Source organism: Bacillus rossius, chromosome 14 (assembly GCF_032445375.1).
Source record: "Bacillus rossius redtenbacheri isolate Brsri chromosome 14, Brsri_v3, whole genome shotgun sequence".
NCBI classification, from domain to species: domain Eukaryota; kingdom Metazoa; phylum Arthropoda; class Insecta; order Phasmatodea; family Bacillidae; genus Bacillus; species Bacillus rossius.
The window spans coordinates 20,378,296-20,393,875 of NC_086341.1; the positions used below are offsets into that span (position 1 = coordinate 20,378,296).

A 15,580-nucleotide genomic window follows, 5' to 3' on the forward strand; every position below is an offset into this window, starting at 1 on the left:
GTGTAATTCTGTTTTCATGCATTTCAATGTAACATTTTCATCGCTCTTTGCTAACCCGTTCCTCCTAGCATTGCTGCAGAGTCCGTGGCGCAAATATCTCTCTTCCACTCGATTGTAACAACCATCGATTTGACTTTTTCGAGGCACATTAAACTTGTAACACTCCCATTCGTTTCCTACTTTTCCTATCATCGTCCTATCCTTAACAGAATAATTCAGATTGGAAGAAGTTAAATAGCAAACATGTACAAAATTTATAGTTAAAATAATCTCTTCGTTAAAGTAATAAACATATTTGAACTAATGAGTGCAAATAAAAGTAAATTTATCAATTAAAATGTAGATTTCATTTCACTCCTTCGTATCCATACAAAATAGTGATAATTCAATAAAAATTATTCAAATTTTTTCATAAAAGTATGCAATCATTTCATCGATGTTTTGTTATGACGTTGTCACGTTAAACTATCGTCCGTAAACCGACTTTACAGACAAATATTTTTTTTTGAAGTTATACTTCTAATGCGACTTTGAACAAGGTTGCGTTAAACGTTTAACGCTACCATGGAGAATAACGCTACCATGGAGAATTATTTGCATGCAAATAAAAACTATTTTTGAAGTTATAGGGAGACCGGGGCTGGTTGTAACAGGGGCAGGTTGTAACACGACAGTTAGTTCCACAACCAGTCACCAGAGAGTCTTCTCCATTTAGTCACGGGAGCGCCTGTAGTTGCTCTCAGTGTGAATGGCAACATATCGCCGGTCACACACGCTCGTTAGAAACAAGAAGAGAAAGACTGTTTTTGACAAGTTGAGTAAATATTTCCCGTTTAATATTCATAATTATTGTAATTTGTGTTTACATTGTTTAAAAACTGTCTTTGGAGTACATACATATTCTAAACACTGGCTTTGCATATATGTTATTGGCTTTTAAATTATATATATACTACTTTGTCAAAATGTATGAATTCTCTTGTAGTGTCATTTGGGGCAGGTTGTAACAACTCAAATAAGTTGTTACAACCAACCCCGTCGACTGTTACAACGATCGTCACTCTTTCACAGCAAATGACATTTGGAATGTAGATGAAACTGGGGTCAATACTGTCCAAAATCCTTCCAAAATTATAGCAAGGAAAAGGGTTAAACAAGTTGGAGCGATGACATCAGCCGAACGAGGACAGTTAGTTACCTTAACTGTGGCAGTGAATGCTGCAGGCAATTCTATTCCTCCCATGTTCATCTTTCCTAGAGTCAGGTATTACGATTACTTCATCAGAGATGGTCTAACAGGGTGTATAGGTGCTGCAAATAAGTCTGGAAGGACAACCGAAGCCGAGTTTTTGATTTTTCTTAAGCATTTTGTCGCTTGTGTTCGTCCTAGCTTAGAGACACCAGTCCTCCTACTTTTAGACAATTATCAGTCACACATATCTCCTATCTGTCTAGATTTTGCAAAACAAAATGGCATAGTTATGTTATCGTTCCCACCTCAATGCACTCATCGGCTTCAGCCACTTGATCAAAGTGTCTTTTCACCACTCAAGAGACAGATAAACACAGCAATGGATGCATGGTTAAGGAACAACAAAACCCCAGAGGCAACAGTTAAGCCGATGAAAATCTATGACATACCATCGATCTTAAAAATAGCTTTCCCGCTAGCTACAACTCCGATAAACATCCAACAAGGATTTGAGAAATGTGGAATTTTTCCTTACAACAGAGACATATTTAATTATACAGATTTTGCTCCTCCGTTTGTGACGGACAGGCCAACTCCAGACGTAGCACCAAGTTGTTCACATGATATGGCGAGGGAATCTCCAGATTATCAAACTCAAGCATATCCTAATAATTCACTCGAGCCAGAATTGTTTTTCCCGGAAGCAGTCCAGCCACTTCCAAAATCCGCACCGAGGAAAACAAGTGGTGGCAGAAAAACAAGGAAAAGTGCCATTTTGACAGACACTCCGGAAAAAGAATGCGCTGGAGGAAGAATATGAGAAACGAAGAAATCGGGTCTTCCTGAAAGGAAAGAAGAAATTATCAAAAATGTGCAGACGTGTTAAAGCTAAGCCAAAAATTCCTCCAAAACAACGAAATTCATTACAAAGTGACAGCAGCTCGTCAGAGGACGATAGTGAATGTTTTTGTTTAGTGTGATTAGAACCATTTTCTTCAAGCAAGCCTGGTGAGGAGTGGATTCGTTGTTTGGACTGCCAATTGTGGTCACACTTTTCTTGTGCGAAAAAATCGAAAAGTATGTTTGTCACAACTGTCAATCAGATGGAATATTCGAGTAAGCATTAGGTACCTACTATGCATTCGTAAGACTTTTTCGTTCTGCCAAATATGTGAAAACAAGTATATGTTTAATATTTCCTGTATGGTTCGCAATAAATTGTAAATAGTTCCTGGATTTGAATTTTTAAACACTTTACAACCAACCCCAGGATCAGTTACAACCAGCCCCAGAGCGAGGCTGGTTATAACACTTTTCTCTTAAGCGGTTTTCCCCTTGTGCAGCAAAAAATAGCAGAAGGATTGTTTCCAAAATACCTGAGATGGAAGAGGAAGGGCTCTTTCATAATTTTCCCACAAAATATTTTTCTTAGCTATTATACATGAACACAAAAAAAAATTAAATACAAAAACTGTTACAACCTGCCCCGGTCTCCCTACTTCTAATGCGACTACCAACAAGGTTGCGTTAAACGTTTAACGCTACCATGGAGAATAACGCTACCATGGATAATTATTTGCATGCAATTAAAAACTATTTTTTAATCATGCCGAAGAAGTATAACTTCTCACGCGCGCACCTAAGTACACGCACCCATTTTTTCCCCCCATTTTCTTGCATAATAGTTACGTAGTTTCAATATGGCGAATAGTACAACGTTAGTGAGTGAAGGATTCTATTCCAAGATGGTAAAATGTTCTAGAGATTAAAAAAGCCGATAGTTATAGAAATCAAAATGTTAAAATCCAAGATGGTCCGTCGAATCAAGGTCCAGGGCAGAGGTAAGCCAAGGTCAAAGTCAAGTTCATCCAAGATGACCGCCGTGACGTCACACTCCAAAATGGCCGTCGGTCATTTACCTGCACCTCGCTCCTCAGTATCCAGTCATTGCCAGAGTCAGCCAAACCGTACAGCTATGAATTACTTTAGAGATATTTCAAAGTTTTCTAATTATTTTTCAAAGTTGATATTTATTAAGAACACGCGTGAAATTATTATTTAGCATATTTTATTTTTAAAAATGTTTACGACATAGAATACTCATTAAGGAAACAGTAAACGGTTTAGTTATCGATAAACTTTTAGTTTTATTCTTAAATAGTAATAATTGAAAAGATGTTGGAATACATGGTTGATTTCGCAGAAAGAGTACCTATTGTAGCCGTTATCATGGTTCAACTCCTGGAAAATTTGTAGCTTAGTATTATGTTTTGTGTTCCACAAACACATATTCATCGTCATCAAAAATTTTATAAACATTTATAAATAATATATGTATAAATCACATTTTATAAACAATATAACTGCCGTAATTTTGCATAAAAAACTTTCAAAATTGTAAATAAATAAAGTAATGATGAATATCGGTCGAATTCATTAATGGCCAAAACCGTTTAAAGGGTAAGAAAAAAAAAAGGTATTTTGAAAAACAGAAAAACAGGAAAATCGCATTAACTCCTTTAATATGACAAATATCGCATCTTTTATTGACATAATGTAAATAGTTATAGTGAGTGGTACCAAACAGCTTTGCAAAATATTTTGATTCGAACAAACATTACTGCTAGGGGTTTAAAGATCAGAGGTTGAAGGACAAATAAATTCTTAACACTCTGTGTAGTAACACTATCAAATTGAAGTTTTTGAAGTATGAAGTTAAGGTTTTTTTTTTTTGTTTTTAATTTCGTTGGCGGGAACATATTTTGTTTGGCTGTTTTCCTAATAGTCACTGCAGTCGTAGAAGAAGTGGTTACAGGTGTTTCAGATTATTATATCTTTCTTCGATTTTAATGTTTTGGAGACATGGCAGAAATCTGATGAGAAATTATAAATTAAACTTTATCAGTAAACTATGTATATCAGCAGCACATTCGGTAAAAAAAAACACCGCCAGTTTATTTACTGGTTGTACATGTATTTGGTAGTTTTCTAGTAAGCCTATTGCTTCACACTTCGTTATAGATTAGTTTTGACTCTGCTAATTTTGGTTTGACGCAAACCGCAAACTCGCTATAGTCAGCCAGGCTCAGAAGAGTAACTGAGTCAGCCAGTCAGGGAGCAAACATTACTCCTAGCTGTGTGGTTGGACTACCGCGCCTCTATAAGACACGAGGGAGGATTTTAAGGGGGTGCCTCCCATTTCAAGTCATGAATTTATATTTATATTAATCACTGATCAACTTTTAGACGTTTTCAATTGTTTAACTTTCACGGAATGAAAGATGTATACAGCGCATACTTTTTGTATGATTAGCTGTCAAACTTACATTTTGAATGTTTTGGGTTGTACAAATAAAAAGAATTTAATTTATTGCAGAACTGAAACTATGTAGGTGTAACTGCAAAGCCACTGGTTACATCATGATACGGTTTGCATTTCTATCACAAAAACTCATTTAATGTTTCTTGGCTGTCAAAATCTTAACAAATTTGAGATTTTGAAATACCAGGTAAAATTAATTAATATTTTCTGAAAGATAGTCAAACCATTTCTTGAAGTAGCCAGTGGCATTACAGTTAAACCTAAAAAGTTTCAGTTCTGCAACAAATTAAATTCTCCTTATTTGTACAACCCAAAAACGTTAAAAATGTAACTTTGGCAGCTTATTATGCAAAACGTATGCGCTGTATATATTTTTTTATTTCGTGAATGTTAAACAATTGAAAAAGTCTACAAGTTTATCTGTAATTAATTTAAACATAAAATCATGACCTGAAATTGGAGGCACCCGCTTAAACATTTTTTATAAGAAGTAGCATTGCTGCAGAAGGTTGAAATAAAAATGTTTAACAAAAAAATCGTATTTCCGTACCATGTATATTAAAAAATCGTTTTCATTTATTGTAAAGCCTTGAATTACTATACGTAAACATATTTCGTATGATATTATTTTTATACGACCTACCGTTACTGCAAGAGGTGGAATAAACAGGGGTTAAATGACAAAAAAATTCATAACTTCCTTAGTAGGCACACTATCAAATCTGTTCATAAAGATTATAACCCTACCAATATTACCTAAAACTTTTGACTACAACATTTTCTGATACAATCAGCCATTACAAATGGCGGCTAAAAAGGGCTTAAAAAATTAAAATTAATTCACAACGCCCTTAGTAGGCACCATTTGAATTGTTTGTAACTCTTATAATTGTTAACTAAAACTTTTGTCTGAAATTTTTTTGATAATACAAACCATTATCGCAAGGGGCTAAAAATAACTAGGGTGGGAATAAGAAAAATAAAATTTCCCTACCAAGTACACATTCTTAATTTTTTAATTAAATTATTAATTTAAAAAACTATTACTGCAAGGGGTGGTAAATATATAGTTTCTTCAAACTAAAAAAACATTACTTTAAATAGGTATACTTTTTAGATCCGTTATAATTAATAGTATAAATAATGAGCTTTATCTTAAACTTTGGCGGGAAAATTTTTTATAAAAGAATTATTACAGTCAAAACAGGGGGTTTAAGTTTAAAAATTTTAAAATCCTTCTCAGTATCAAATTCGTTCGAATTTATTTTAAAACATCTTAATATTAATTTATACATTGATGCAAAACAATTTTTATAAACCTACAATATTAGTTTAAGGGATAAAATAGTGTTTGAATAATTACTTAAGTTGGCATAGTATGAAATTGGTTCTAAGCTATTCAATCCTGTGTAAATTAAGTGAATAACATTCAAAATATTATCGCTGCAAGGAAAATAAGAACATGTTTGATAGATCATTATGTAAACTTGGAGAACAGAAAGATGTTATGCTACATCAAGTACATTAAGTCACCTATGACAGTAGGCTGTACATGAAAGAAATTTTATTTTATTTTAATACCGCAATTAATATTTTTCGCCTCCTTGGAAATACAATTCTCCAAAAATATATAAATACATTGCTTAGAACTCTTTTTTTGAACTTAGTACATGGACTACCTAAATTTTATTCAAATCCATTGTACATTTCATGCCTTATGATTTAGTAAAATAACAAATAAGTAAAATATTAAAACATGTTGGTTTAGCTTCTGTATTCCTTGTTATTAGCAAAATACATTATGTATATATAAATACATTTTTGCACAGAATAATAATACATAAAATGTGTATTTTTCTGGTAGAAGTAAAAACTACTAAATCATACAGTTTTTTCTTAGTATGCTTTATTATATTTCAAAAACATATATATATTAAAATAACTTGCAAAGTGTGTTAATAAAAGAAGGAAAATCATAACAAAAATCCTTTTTAAACTACAACTCATAAGATTATCGTGAGTCACTCATAATAAGTGTCCATCTACGTGACTGCTAGACCGACAACAGAATCTGGAACTGCTTCGCTCGAAGATGATGACGTCACTCATGTTAGCTTATTGAGAACGTTGTAATAGCTGAATGCAGCGTTGAGGGTCTGTAAAATTAATTCATTATTAATTCAACCGACTATATGATCAAGTATAAAATTATTAACACGATTTATTTCATTAATGTTATTTCTTATTCATTGTTTGACATTGTATTACAAAACCTGGATGTAGTTTTTTCAGCAAATAGAAATAACCAAATTAGTTTTATTTTATGTTCATATCAAAATACTGATACGTGTGTGTCGATATATAGGTTTTTTGGATACCTATCGAAAATATTGTCAAGATATAAATTCAATACTAGATAAACACTGTAATTTTTCAGTAACCTAAACCAGTTTTTTAGTTTTTTAATACACAATAAATAGCCAATTATTTATTTTTTTAGTTTAATAAAAATATTTTAATAATTAATTAAAAACAACGTATATGACATTTTAAAATGGTTAATAATTATATAAAAACAATTTGTAATTTGATGATAATGTATCAGCGCCATTTATTTAGCCGAATTTTATCTGAATCGCTCAATATATTTTAAAAACACATTAAAAAATTCAAAGAAAATCTCTTGGTATCTAAGACTACTTTTATTAATCGTCGAATACATAGGAATCCTTAATTGCCTTAATACAAATGGAAATAGCGATATTTATTCACAAAAGCAAAATATTGATTTAAATGTAACAAGGATTCGTTTCCAAAGTAAAACTAAAAATTTAGAAATATGTTTTATTTTTGTAGTTTTTTTAATTGCACCACTGTGATTACCAGGTTTTTTAACCACATAACTACATACCAGAAACACAAATTTAAATCCGATTCATTCATCAATATAAAAGCGAAAATTACATGTAAAAATTTAAATAGAGACTATACTTCTGAAATAAAGTATAAACTGCTGAACTGTGTTTATTAGTCCACGTGATAAAAATTATGTAGTAATTACAATCAGTTAAGAAAATGTAATCATCCCTTACTTAGAGCGAATTGAAAAATTCTGCTGTAAAATTTGGCAGTTTGAATGATTTTTGAAATATATAATTATCATGAGGCAAAAACATTTTTTTTTAATATGAAAGTCGTGAAAAATAAAAAACCAATGTGTGTGTAGATTCCACGCGCGAAAGCAGTGCAACATCTTACTTATTAGTTGTAGATAAAGAGAAATTACTAATATTTTTTAATAGAACAAGTGAAAATTGAGAGTAGTAAGGACCCGGTAATGATCTATAATAAAATCTTTTCCACGCGAATAACTAAGTTGTAGATTCTTTGAATTAAAAAATATACGAAAATGTTATCTCGTACATTTAAAACAAAGAGATTTTAAATAATTCTTAAGCTTGAAGCTTACCGATAATTAGTGGTTTTTGCAGCTTTATTAACTGTCCAAATGGATGTGTGTAGTCTGAGGTAGGTATCTGGCATGTGAAAGTGACATCATGGCATACAAATAGGACCTAGCTCAATGCTACTTTGTTGAGCGACAGTCACCCACAGAAACACTCTGATCGAGCAATATTCACGCCTCTTAGTTGAACTTGACATTTTAACATATTCGGTGGCTCGTAACTATAATACAGTGTGTGATTTTATAATCAAATAATAATACGTGACAAATAATTACCCATGTCAAAAACGTAGAAATATTTAGTTACACATCTAAAACAAAACTCGCATAACACTGTTTAACAATACTGAATTACACAAAAAATTAAATTAATAATACATAAAGGAAAGAATATTCACCTTTAATTATGGCATGTTGCATAGTGCACATCAATAAGTTCAAACCCCATTGTGTTTCCCTCTGCCAAAATTGTCCCTAAAGTCGGGTGGCTTCAGAAGCAAGCGGGCTCCCTATTGCCACGACCCGCCTATATCTGCAGCACTGTTTGGTTAAATCGGAGTCTCACGCCACCATGCGGAGCCCGCTCAAGGCTGCTCTAGCGATCACCGACCGCACCAACGGCCCCGGAGTGGGGATAGCGCGACAAGCAACCCCCAATATATAACCGCGTACACGAAGTGTGCAAGTGCACGAGAGAGCGAGATAACGAGAGAGCGAAAGAACGAAATAGCAAGAGGCAAGAGAGCAATAGAGCAAGAAAGCAAGAGAGCAAGAGAGCAAGATCGCAAGAGTGCAAGTATGCTGCATCATTTCTGCCTTTCTTTGCCATCTCTTCTATTGGTTCCCTTACCCCGTAGCTAACTATTCCGCTCTTAACCCGGTTCACTAACCATGTACCTGGGTATTTCTACTCATGATATCAGAATTTTCGTAACCCTCGAATATTGTTAACCCCTCAGAAAGAAGTTTCACTTCAAAAGTTTCAAAATTAAAGATACATAGACTATGTTACTTTGTGGCAGTGAATTGCTTCCGTTTCCCCCAATGAAAGCATTTTTTTCTCCTCATTTAGGAGAACTCATTTTCTCGGGATTCTGAACTCGGCACATAGACGAATGGAATAAAATAAATTATAAGTATTATAAATCATAAATGTACGTGAGATCACTGAAACGGATGTAGACTCACTGCACTGAACGTCTCCAGAGACATGACGGCGAACCTCCCTGCCCACATCTGCACGGGTCTCTGGGCTCTGCTCATCATGATGACCAGAGTCACCTTCACTGCGTTGTTGTACTCGAACCACTCGGTGGCGGCTACTTCATCGCTGATCTGCTCGCTCTGCAAGCAAACATGGTCCCAGGTAGATACCCTTACGTAAAAGTCATCTCAGATCACAAACTTTCCTAACCACTTCTGAATGTGTATCTGGGGTCTTCTCATGATGATTACCAGAGTCATTTTCACAGTGGCTGCTTTGTTGCTAGTCAGAGATCTCTTAAAACAGGTTAACGCAGGCAATGCAAGCCAAGTATTTGTCTACAGGCAGCCATGTGTGGAATGGCCTGTTTGAACTTTGCTGGATGAAGCTATATTTAACGCCATCACGGACGCAGAAATAAGGCAACAATAACGGTGATATTAGCACATTTGTCACGTACTTTGTCGTCTTTAGCCGCAGTCAAAATGCTGGCATGCAGTCTGTTTCATTCTGTAAGCTGCTATGGGAATTTAAGTAGCACCACTTCAATTTTTTCTTGAATGCTCTGTATTAATATTTAAATATAAAATAGTATTTAAAAAAATAAGTTCTTGTCTAAAATGATTTTTTATGACTTCAACTAAGGATAAAAACTTGTTTTTTTTTTCTGCTAATGCAGTTCTTTTTCTAGAAATATGATTTTTTCTGCAAATTAACATGCAGCTGAAATATAACAACAGTGTATTCCATGTTGTGTAAATAAAAATCAATGGTGTTCATTAAATGAATTGGATTATACAATAAACATTTTTAATAATCACTTTCATAGTCGTTGTGAAACACTTGTCAAAAATTTGTATAATGGTAAATAATTAAATTAGAATAAATTAAATGTTAATATATTACCTGCATTGAAAGTCTGGTAGAGAAAATACTCATTAAAAATAGTCTGAAGGTCACACCAGCCACGTAGAAGCAGTTAAAAAGAATTAAAAAAGGACTTTCCACCTGCAAAAAAATTGTGACAATCTATTATAAAGATTCATTTAAGACATCGAAATCACACAGCAACCAAGAATTTTGGAACTATGAACGTGCATATTTTTAGAACTATTGGATAGAAATTTCGAATGTAGCCTCCATGCTGTAAAGCTATATGCAATAAACAAAATCATTTTAAATTTTGTAATGTATTTTACGAAATTTCATCTCTAAATTTTCTAAAACATACAAAAAATTTCACTTTGCCAAATATGTACACAATTAAATTATATATGTAGCTTGAATTTTTTTTTTTATAAAATAATATAATAATATTTTCATTTTTTTTAAATTTCGTAAAACGAGTCTGATTTAATATTTTGCGTCATGTTTTCGTTCAAGTTCAGAGTGGACTATTTTCAGATCAATTATTTCCTTTACTTAACATAAATATAATATTATAAGAATTTTTAACCTCCCACTGTGTTTACCTTTAAAACAAGAAAGCAAAAATATTTATACTAAGAAGTTTCTTTTAGCATACATAAGGTAACAGAGAAATAATTTATATTTAAGGAGACTGGAGAAAATTTTGATAAATGTTGAGGATATTATGGAAATTTTCATAACGAACTAAGATACATATCATTTTCGCATCTCGCTCTACAAAATGCACTTTAATTCAAGGCCATAACAAAAAAGTATCACTTACCAAGGCATTTATACACTATAAAAATCAAAAAAAATATTTCATTTGCATTATGTACTTACGACCTTCAGCTGGTACAAGACGGTACATATAACTACTGATGCAAGTGCGTAATTTAAAAATAGCGCCGTTCTAAAGAGTTCACACAACTCCGCCGCGTTTCTGAAAGAAATAAGAGCAATGTGTTTAGCCTTTTAAAATTATTAAATACTACGTTATCATTTAATGTGACACCTTTTAAAACTAAGTCTAAATTCATCAGAAACATTCAAAATATGTTAATGCAACTACGTAATAAAATTACCTTAAAGCTTCCTGATGATAGACAACCAGTTTTTCCCAAACATGTGCGATACCTCTATTGTTTGTTGAATTCAAAAATCTGTTCATTCTTGCTGATTGCAGTTCATTCAATATACGTTCAGGGTTCTGAGAAATTGTGTCTATCACACCATTCATCAAATCACCTGCAGATTTTCTTCCCATTTGTGACTTACAATGCGTGTGTCCAACACCAGCTTCCAGAAACAATTGTCTGTCAAAGCCTCCAACGTTTCTTATCAAGGCTATGATAATTTCAAATTGGTTGGCAGTGTAGAGGATTAAAACATACATTAATATTTCAGCAGCTGCTAATGTCCAAATAATACAGCCAAACACAAAGTACTGGATTGCGAACATTGCCCCAAACGCCAGACTGCTTATTTCCTCAATGGTGTAGATCTGTATTAGCAGGTGTAACCCACCGGTATTGTTGCCGGCTTGAGGGATCAAGTAATATGTCCCGATCGGTTCTGCCAACCTGGATAAACCTGCAGTCAGGATTAAGGTAGTGAACAGTACGACCAGAAGATATTCTTCCTTGATCGCATCACGCAGAGTTCCTTCGGTGTAGACGCAAGAGGTACGCGCGATAAACGACCTCAGATTGGCGATAACGTCCTGAAACTGTCTCCTCTTGAACAACACAGTCATTATGTTGAACGTAATCGGGATGAACGCCAGAACAAAGCCTGCTTGTTCCAAGAAGATCGTCGTCGTTTTTCCACCAGATAAGAAGAACCAAGCCATCAACAGGTAGAAGAGCGGATAGCTCGAGGACATGACGATAGTGTACAATCTGTAGGGATTGCTTTCTTTCACCGGCCACCAGCCTACGTAGTACAGGACTTTCAAGGATAAGGACATGGCTTCTTCAGGTGAAGGATGAAGTGAAGGATGCCCTTTTCCAAGTTCCCCGGAGGAATCAGCCATGGCAGGATGCGCTGATATGGAGGACCTATCTGGAGTGCCCATCTCAGACACAACCAATACTCGAATGTTTAACTTGTCAGAGCCTACTGTTACATAACTTTGTATGTGTTACGTCATATTTTATAAGAGTGCGAACGTGCAGCTGGACATTAGATTGGACGGTCCGATATTGCTCGTTGCGTGTTACGTTCGTCCTTTTAAAAATTCATAACTACCTGCTGCTGCTCTGTTTTAGACATTGTGATATTCCTTTCTGGCGACCAAGGTAGCACTTAAGGAATAAAAATAAATTATTTATTTCATACTGTGCCTTCTCTTCATATATCATTTCCTTTCTTTTTTTCTCTACGATTATAAAAATTGTTTGTGTTCTTATACTATAACATATATGTATATATACATATATATATATACATATATACATATATACATATATACATATATACATATATACATATATACATATATACATATATATACTTCTAATTCGACTTCCAACAAGGTTGCGTTAAACGTTTAACGCTACCATGGAGGGGGTATGAAAGCACTGTCTGTTAGTACGCGGTGTTCTACAAAACTACTATACGAATTTTAATGGGGTTTTCAAGTTAACTTGAGCGTAGCAGAGAAAGAAATATAAGCTTTATTTCATCAAAATCTGCTTAAGGAAAGAAATGAAATCTTAATTTTATGACATACAATATACTTAATCATTATAAGAAGCCATTAAGTTTTGCTATTGTAAGGAACTAAGTAGAGAGTAAGAAAAAAATAAAGATCCTGACAGTTTGTAGTGTCGCCATATTTGTTTCAATTTTCAATGCCCTTTTCGTACATTACAATTTAAATTCCAGAAAACAATCATGTTTCATAGACACATAAATAGTGAGTGTGTGTCATTTCTCTATGTCCACGAGGTCTCGCCGCGTCAATTTTCTCCTTGGGGCGAACCCGTCCGCTTGATTAAATAAACAGCTTTTATCGTTGAATGATTTCATGATTTATTTCATGAAAATCTGCTCTCTTAAAAAAGTTAGTTTTATAGACATTCAATAGGTGTCTCTCTCTCTCTTTCTCTCTCTTTGAAAATCAATCTATGAATCGTTACAAATTTATTTCCTTTATTTTTTTAGTTTGATTTGATACGATATGATTTCACTAAAAATCAATTTCTACCACTTCCTATTTTAATTTCCACATTACGAAGTTTCACTTCTTCCGCGCGGAGGGACTCCACGCACTATTTTTGCATGCACTTAAAAACTATTGTTTAGTGATGCCAAAGAAGTATAACTTCTCACGCGCATAACTAAGTATACGCACCCATTTTTTTAGATGGTATTTTCATGCATTATATTTTTTTCCCGTGATACGATAAGGAATGGCGTGTCAAAGTTTACTATACATAAAACCATTCTGTTCATAATCAAGCAGGATTTGAAAAAATAGACATTTCTAATCATTCGGAATTTTTTAATGTTGTTAGAAATTTTTTATTGCAATTTGAAGCAAATTATTTATTTTTTACAATAGATGAAATCTGGAACATTATCTACTTATCATTTTTTATTAAATTCTATTTATTTCTAGATCACTGTATCGTGTAGTTCAAAAGCTTGTAAAGTGGCCTCTTCAGTCTGCTTTCGTTCGGATTCCCAGAAACGCGTGTAAACATTTAAAAACCTTCATTTTTTATGTGTGTTTTTCACACTCAAATGTTTCAGGTTGGCATGACTTTAAGGTTTTATGTGGGCTCCAAACTTCGTGACTACATACCTACTTGATGTTCATAAACAAGAGTTTGTAATATAAGGAACCACCTTACATGTGCGTGACACAAAATTATGGCTAACGAAGCCTATGACCCTTGGATCAATAAAAAAAAAACAAATTTATGTTCGATATCATACACAACATAAGTTACATAGTTCTGCTATATTAAAGCACTGAAGGGAATTCGGGCAGTTATATTACAATTTTCACTGAACCAACAGGTAGTGAATTAAATTGGAAAATCCTTATTGTCTTTATGAGTGCTCAAAATGGACGAAATGAGCCAAGGTCGTGATATTACCTTAACAAATAGGGCAACATTTGTGAGTGGAGCACTGTTAAAATGTATTTAATTATTTTTTTATATATATTTTTAATTTTTTCTCTATTTTCTTGTTTAATAGTTATGTATTTTCAATATGGTGGCCGTAACGAAAAGTGCGATGTTAGTGAGTGGCGGATTCTGTTCCAAGATGGCGGAATGTTCTAAAAATTGCAGAAGTTCTAGAATTCAAAATGGTGAAATCCTAGATGATCCTTCGAATCAATTTCAAGGGCAGAGGTAAGGTCTAGGTCAAAGTCAAGTTCATGCAAGATGGCCGCCCTAACGTCACAATACAAGATAGCCGTCGGTCTTTGACCCGTTCCTCGCTCCTCAGTCTCCAGCCTGCGTCAGATTTGGCCAAACCCTACTGCTAATAATATTTTTAAAGATACAGTGTAAAATCTATATAACGATACTTAACGGACTGAGCATTTTTTGGCGTTATAGAGAGTGGTCGTTAAATGGAGAGAAATAAAAGATATAATTTTACTATTCTATAATAATATTTATTTACTAATATAGTATGCTACACATTTTACACACGAACATTAATATTCATACAAATAACAAAATCCATTGTATATAGTCTGTTATCTTCGTCTGATGTTTTTTGCTGCTCCAATATTTTAGGCTAATTGTATTTTCTTAGGTATTTTACTGATATCTTGAGATACTGCCGGATCACCTTGATTATATAAAAAGTATGTTTCTAATAGTTTCATTGCATCAAGTGCTTAATAAAACTTTTTCGTCAATACACAAAGATTTTCGTTTACTCGTCATGTTTACAGTTAGAAAGTCTGTAAGCAACTGCGAAAATGATAACGTGTAACAACTTGACAAAAGTCTAGTGACCGAGGTAAACATGTGCAAGTTCATCATACAAAAACAAAAGACAACATTTCGTAGAATCTCCGGTAGGTAAGTCGAAGTAAACACGTGCTATATAATACAACAACAAAACAGCAAACAAAAGAACGTACATAGCTGCAGTTCATATCAACATCGGCAACTTAGAAAGTACTGCTTAATGATTTATAATGCCGTATTGTTGTCGTTTAATAGAGTGAGCATGACGCTATATAGAGTGCATTATTGTATAGAAAACAAGGTAAACCAACCTTAGTCAAGCAATTTCGACGTTTTAAGGAGTTTGTCGTTAAATCGAGTGACGTTTACACTGTATTTCAAAGTTTTTAAATTATTTTTCCAAAGTTTGTGTTTATTAAGAACATGCATAATATTATTAATTACCAGATTTTATTTTAAAAATTCGTTTCGGCAAATATAGATCACATTTTATAGACACAATAACTGCCGTAATTTTGCATTAAAAACTTTCAAAATTGTAAAT

The 15,580-nt window shown here is 33.5% G+C and overlaps 1 protein-coding gene across 1 annotated transcript; it reads right to left on the reverse strand.

The window, feature by feature from the left end:
* Window positions 1-9,144: 9,144 nt before the first annotated feature.
* Window positions 9,145-12,128, reverse strand: LOC134539010 (uncharacterized). Its single transcript, XM_063380674.1, has 4 exons — window positions 11,179-12,128; window positions 10,937-11,036; window positions 10,091-10,192; window positions 9,145-9,324 (listed from the first exon to the last, which is right to left on the reverse strand). Exons 1-4 carry the CDS (start codon window positions 12,126-12,128, stop codon window positions 9,145-9,147), a joined length of 1,332 nt encoding a protein of 443 aa, XP_063236744.1.
* Between the last annotated feature and the right edge of the window lie 3,452 nt (window positions 12,129-15,580).

Bases quoted from the DNA above. Each gene is read 5' to 3' on its own strand.
- LOC134539010 (XM_063380674.1), bottom strand. From the start codon at position 12,128: ATGGCTGATTCCTCCGGGGAACTTGGAAAAGGGCATCCTTCACTTCAT. The intron at 10,193-10,936 runs GTAAGTACATAA...ATTTTTTTGCAG, and splicing joins TCTTGTACCAGCTGAAGGTC to GTGGAAAGTCCTTTTTTAAT. The intron at 9,325-10,090 runs GTAATATATTAA...GTTTGCTTGCAG, and splicing joins CTACCAGACTTTCAATGCAG to AGCGAGCAGATCAGCGATGA.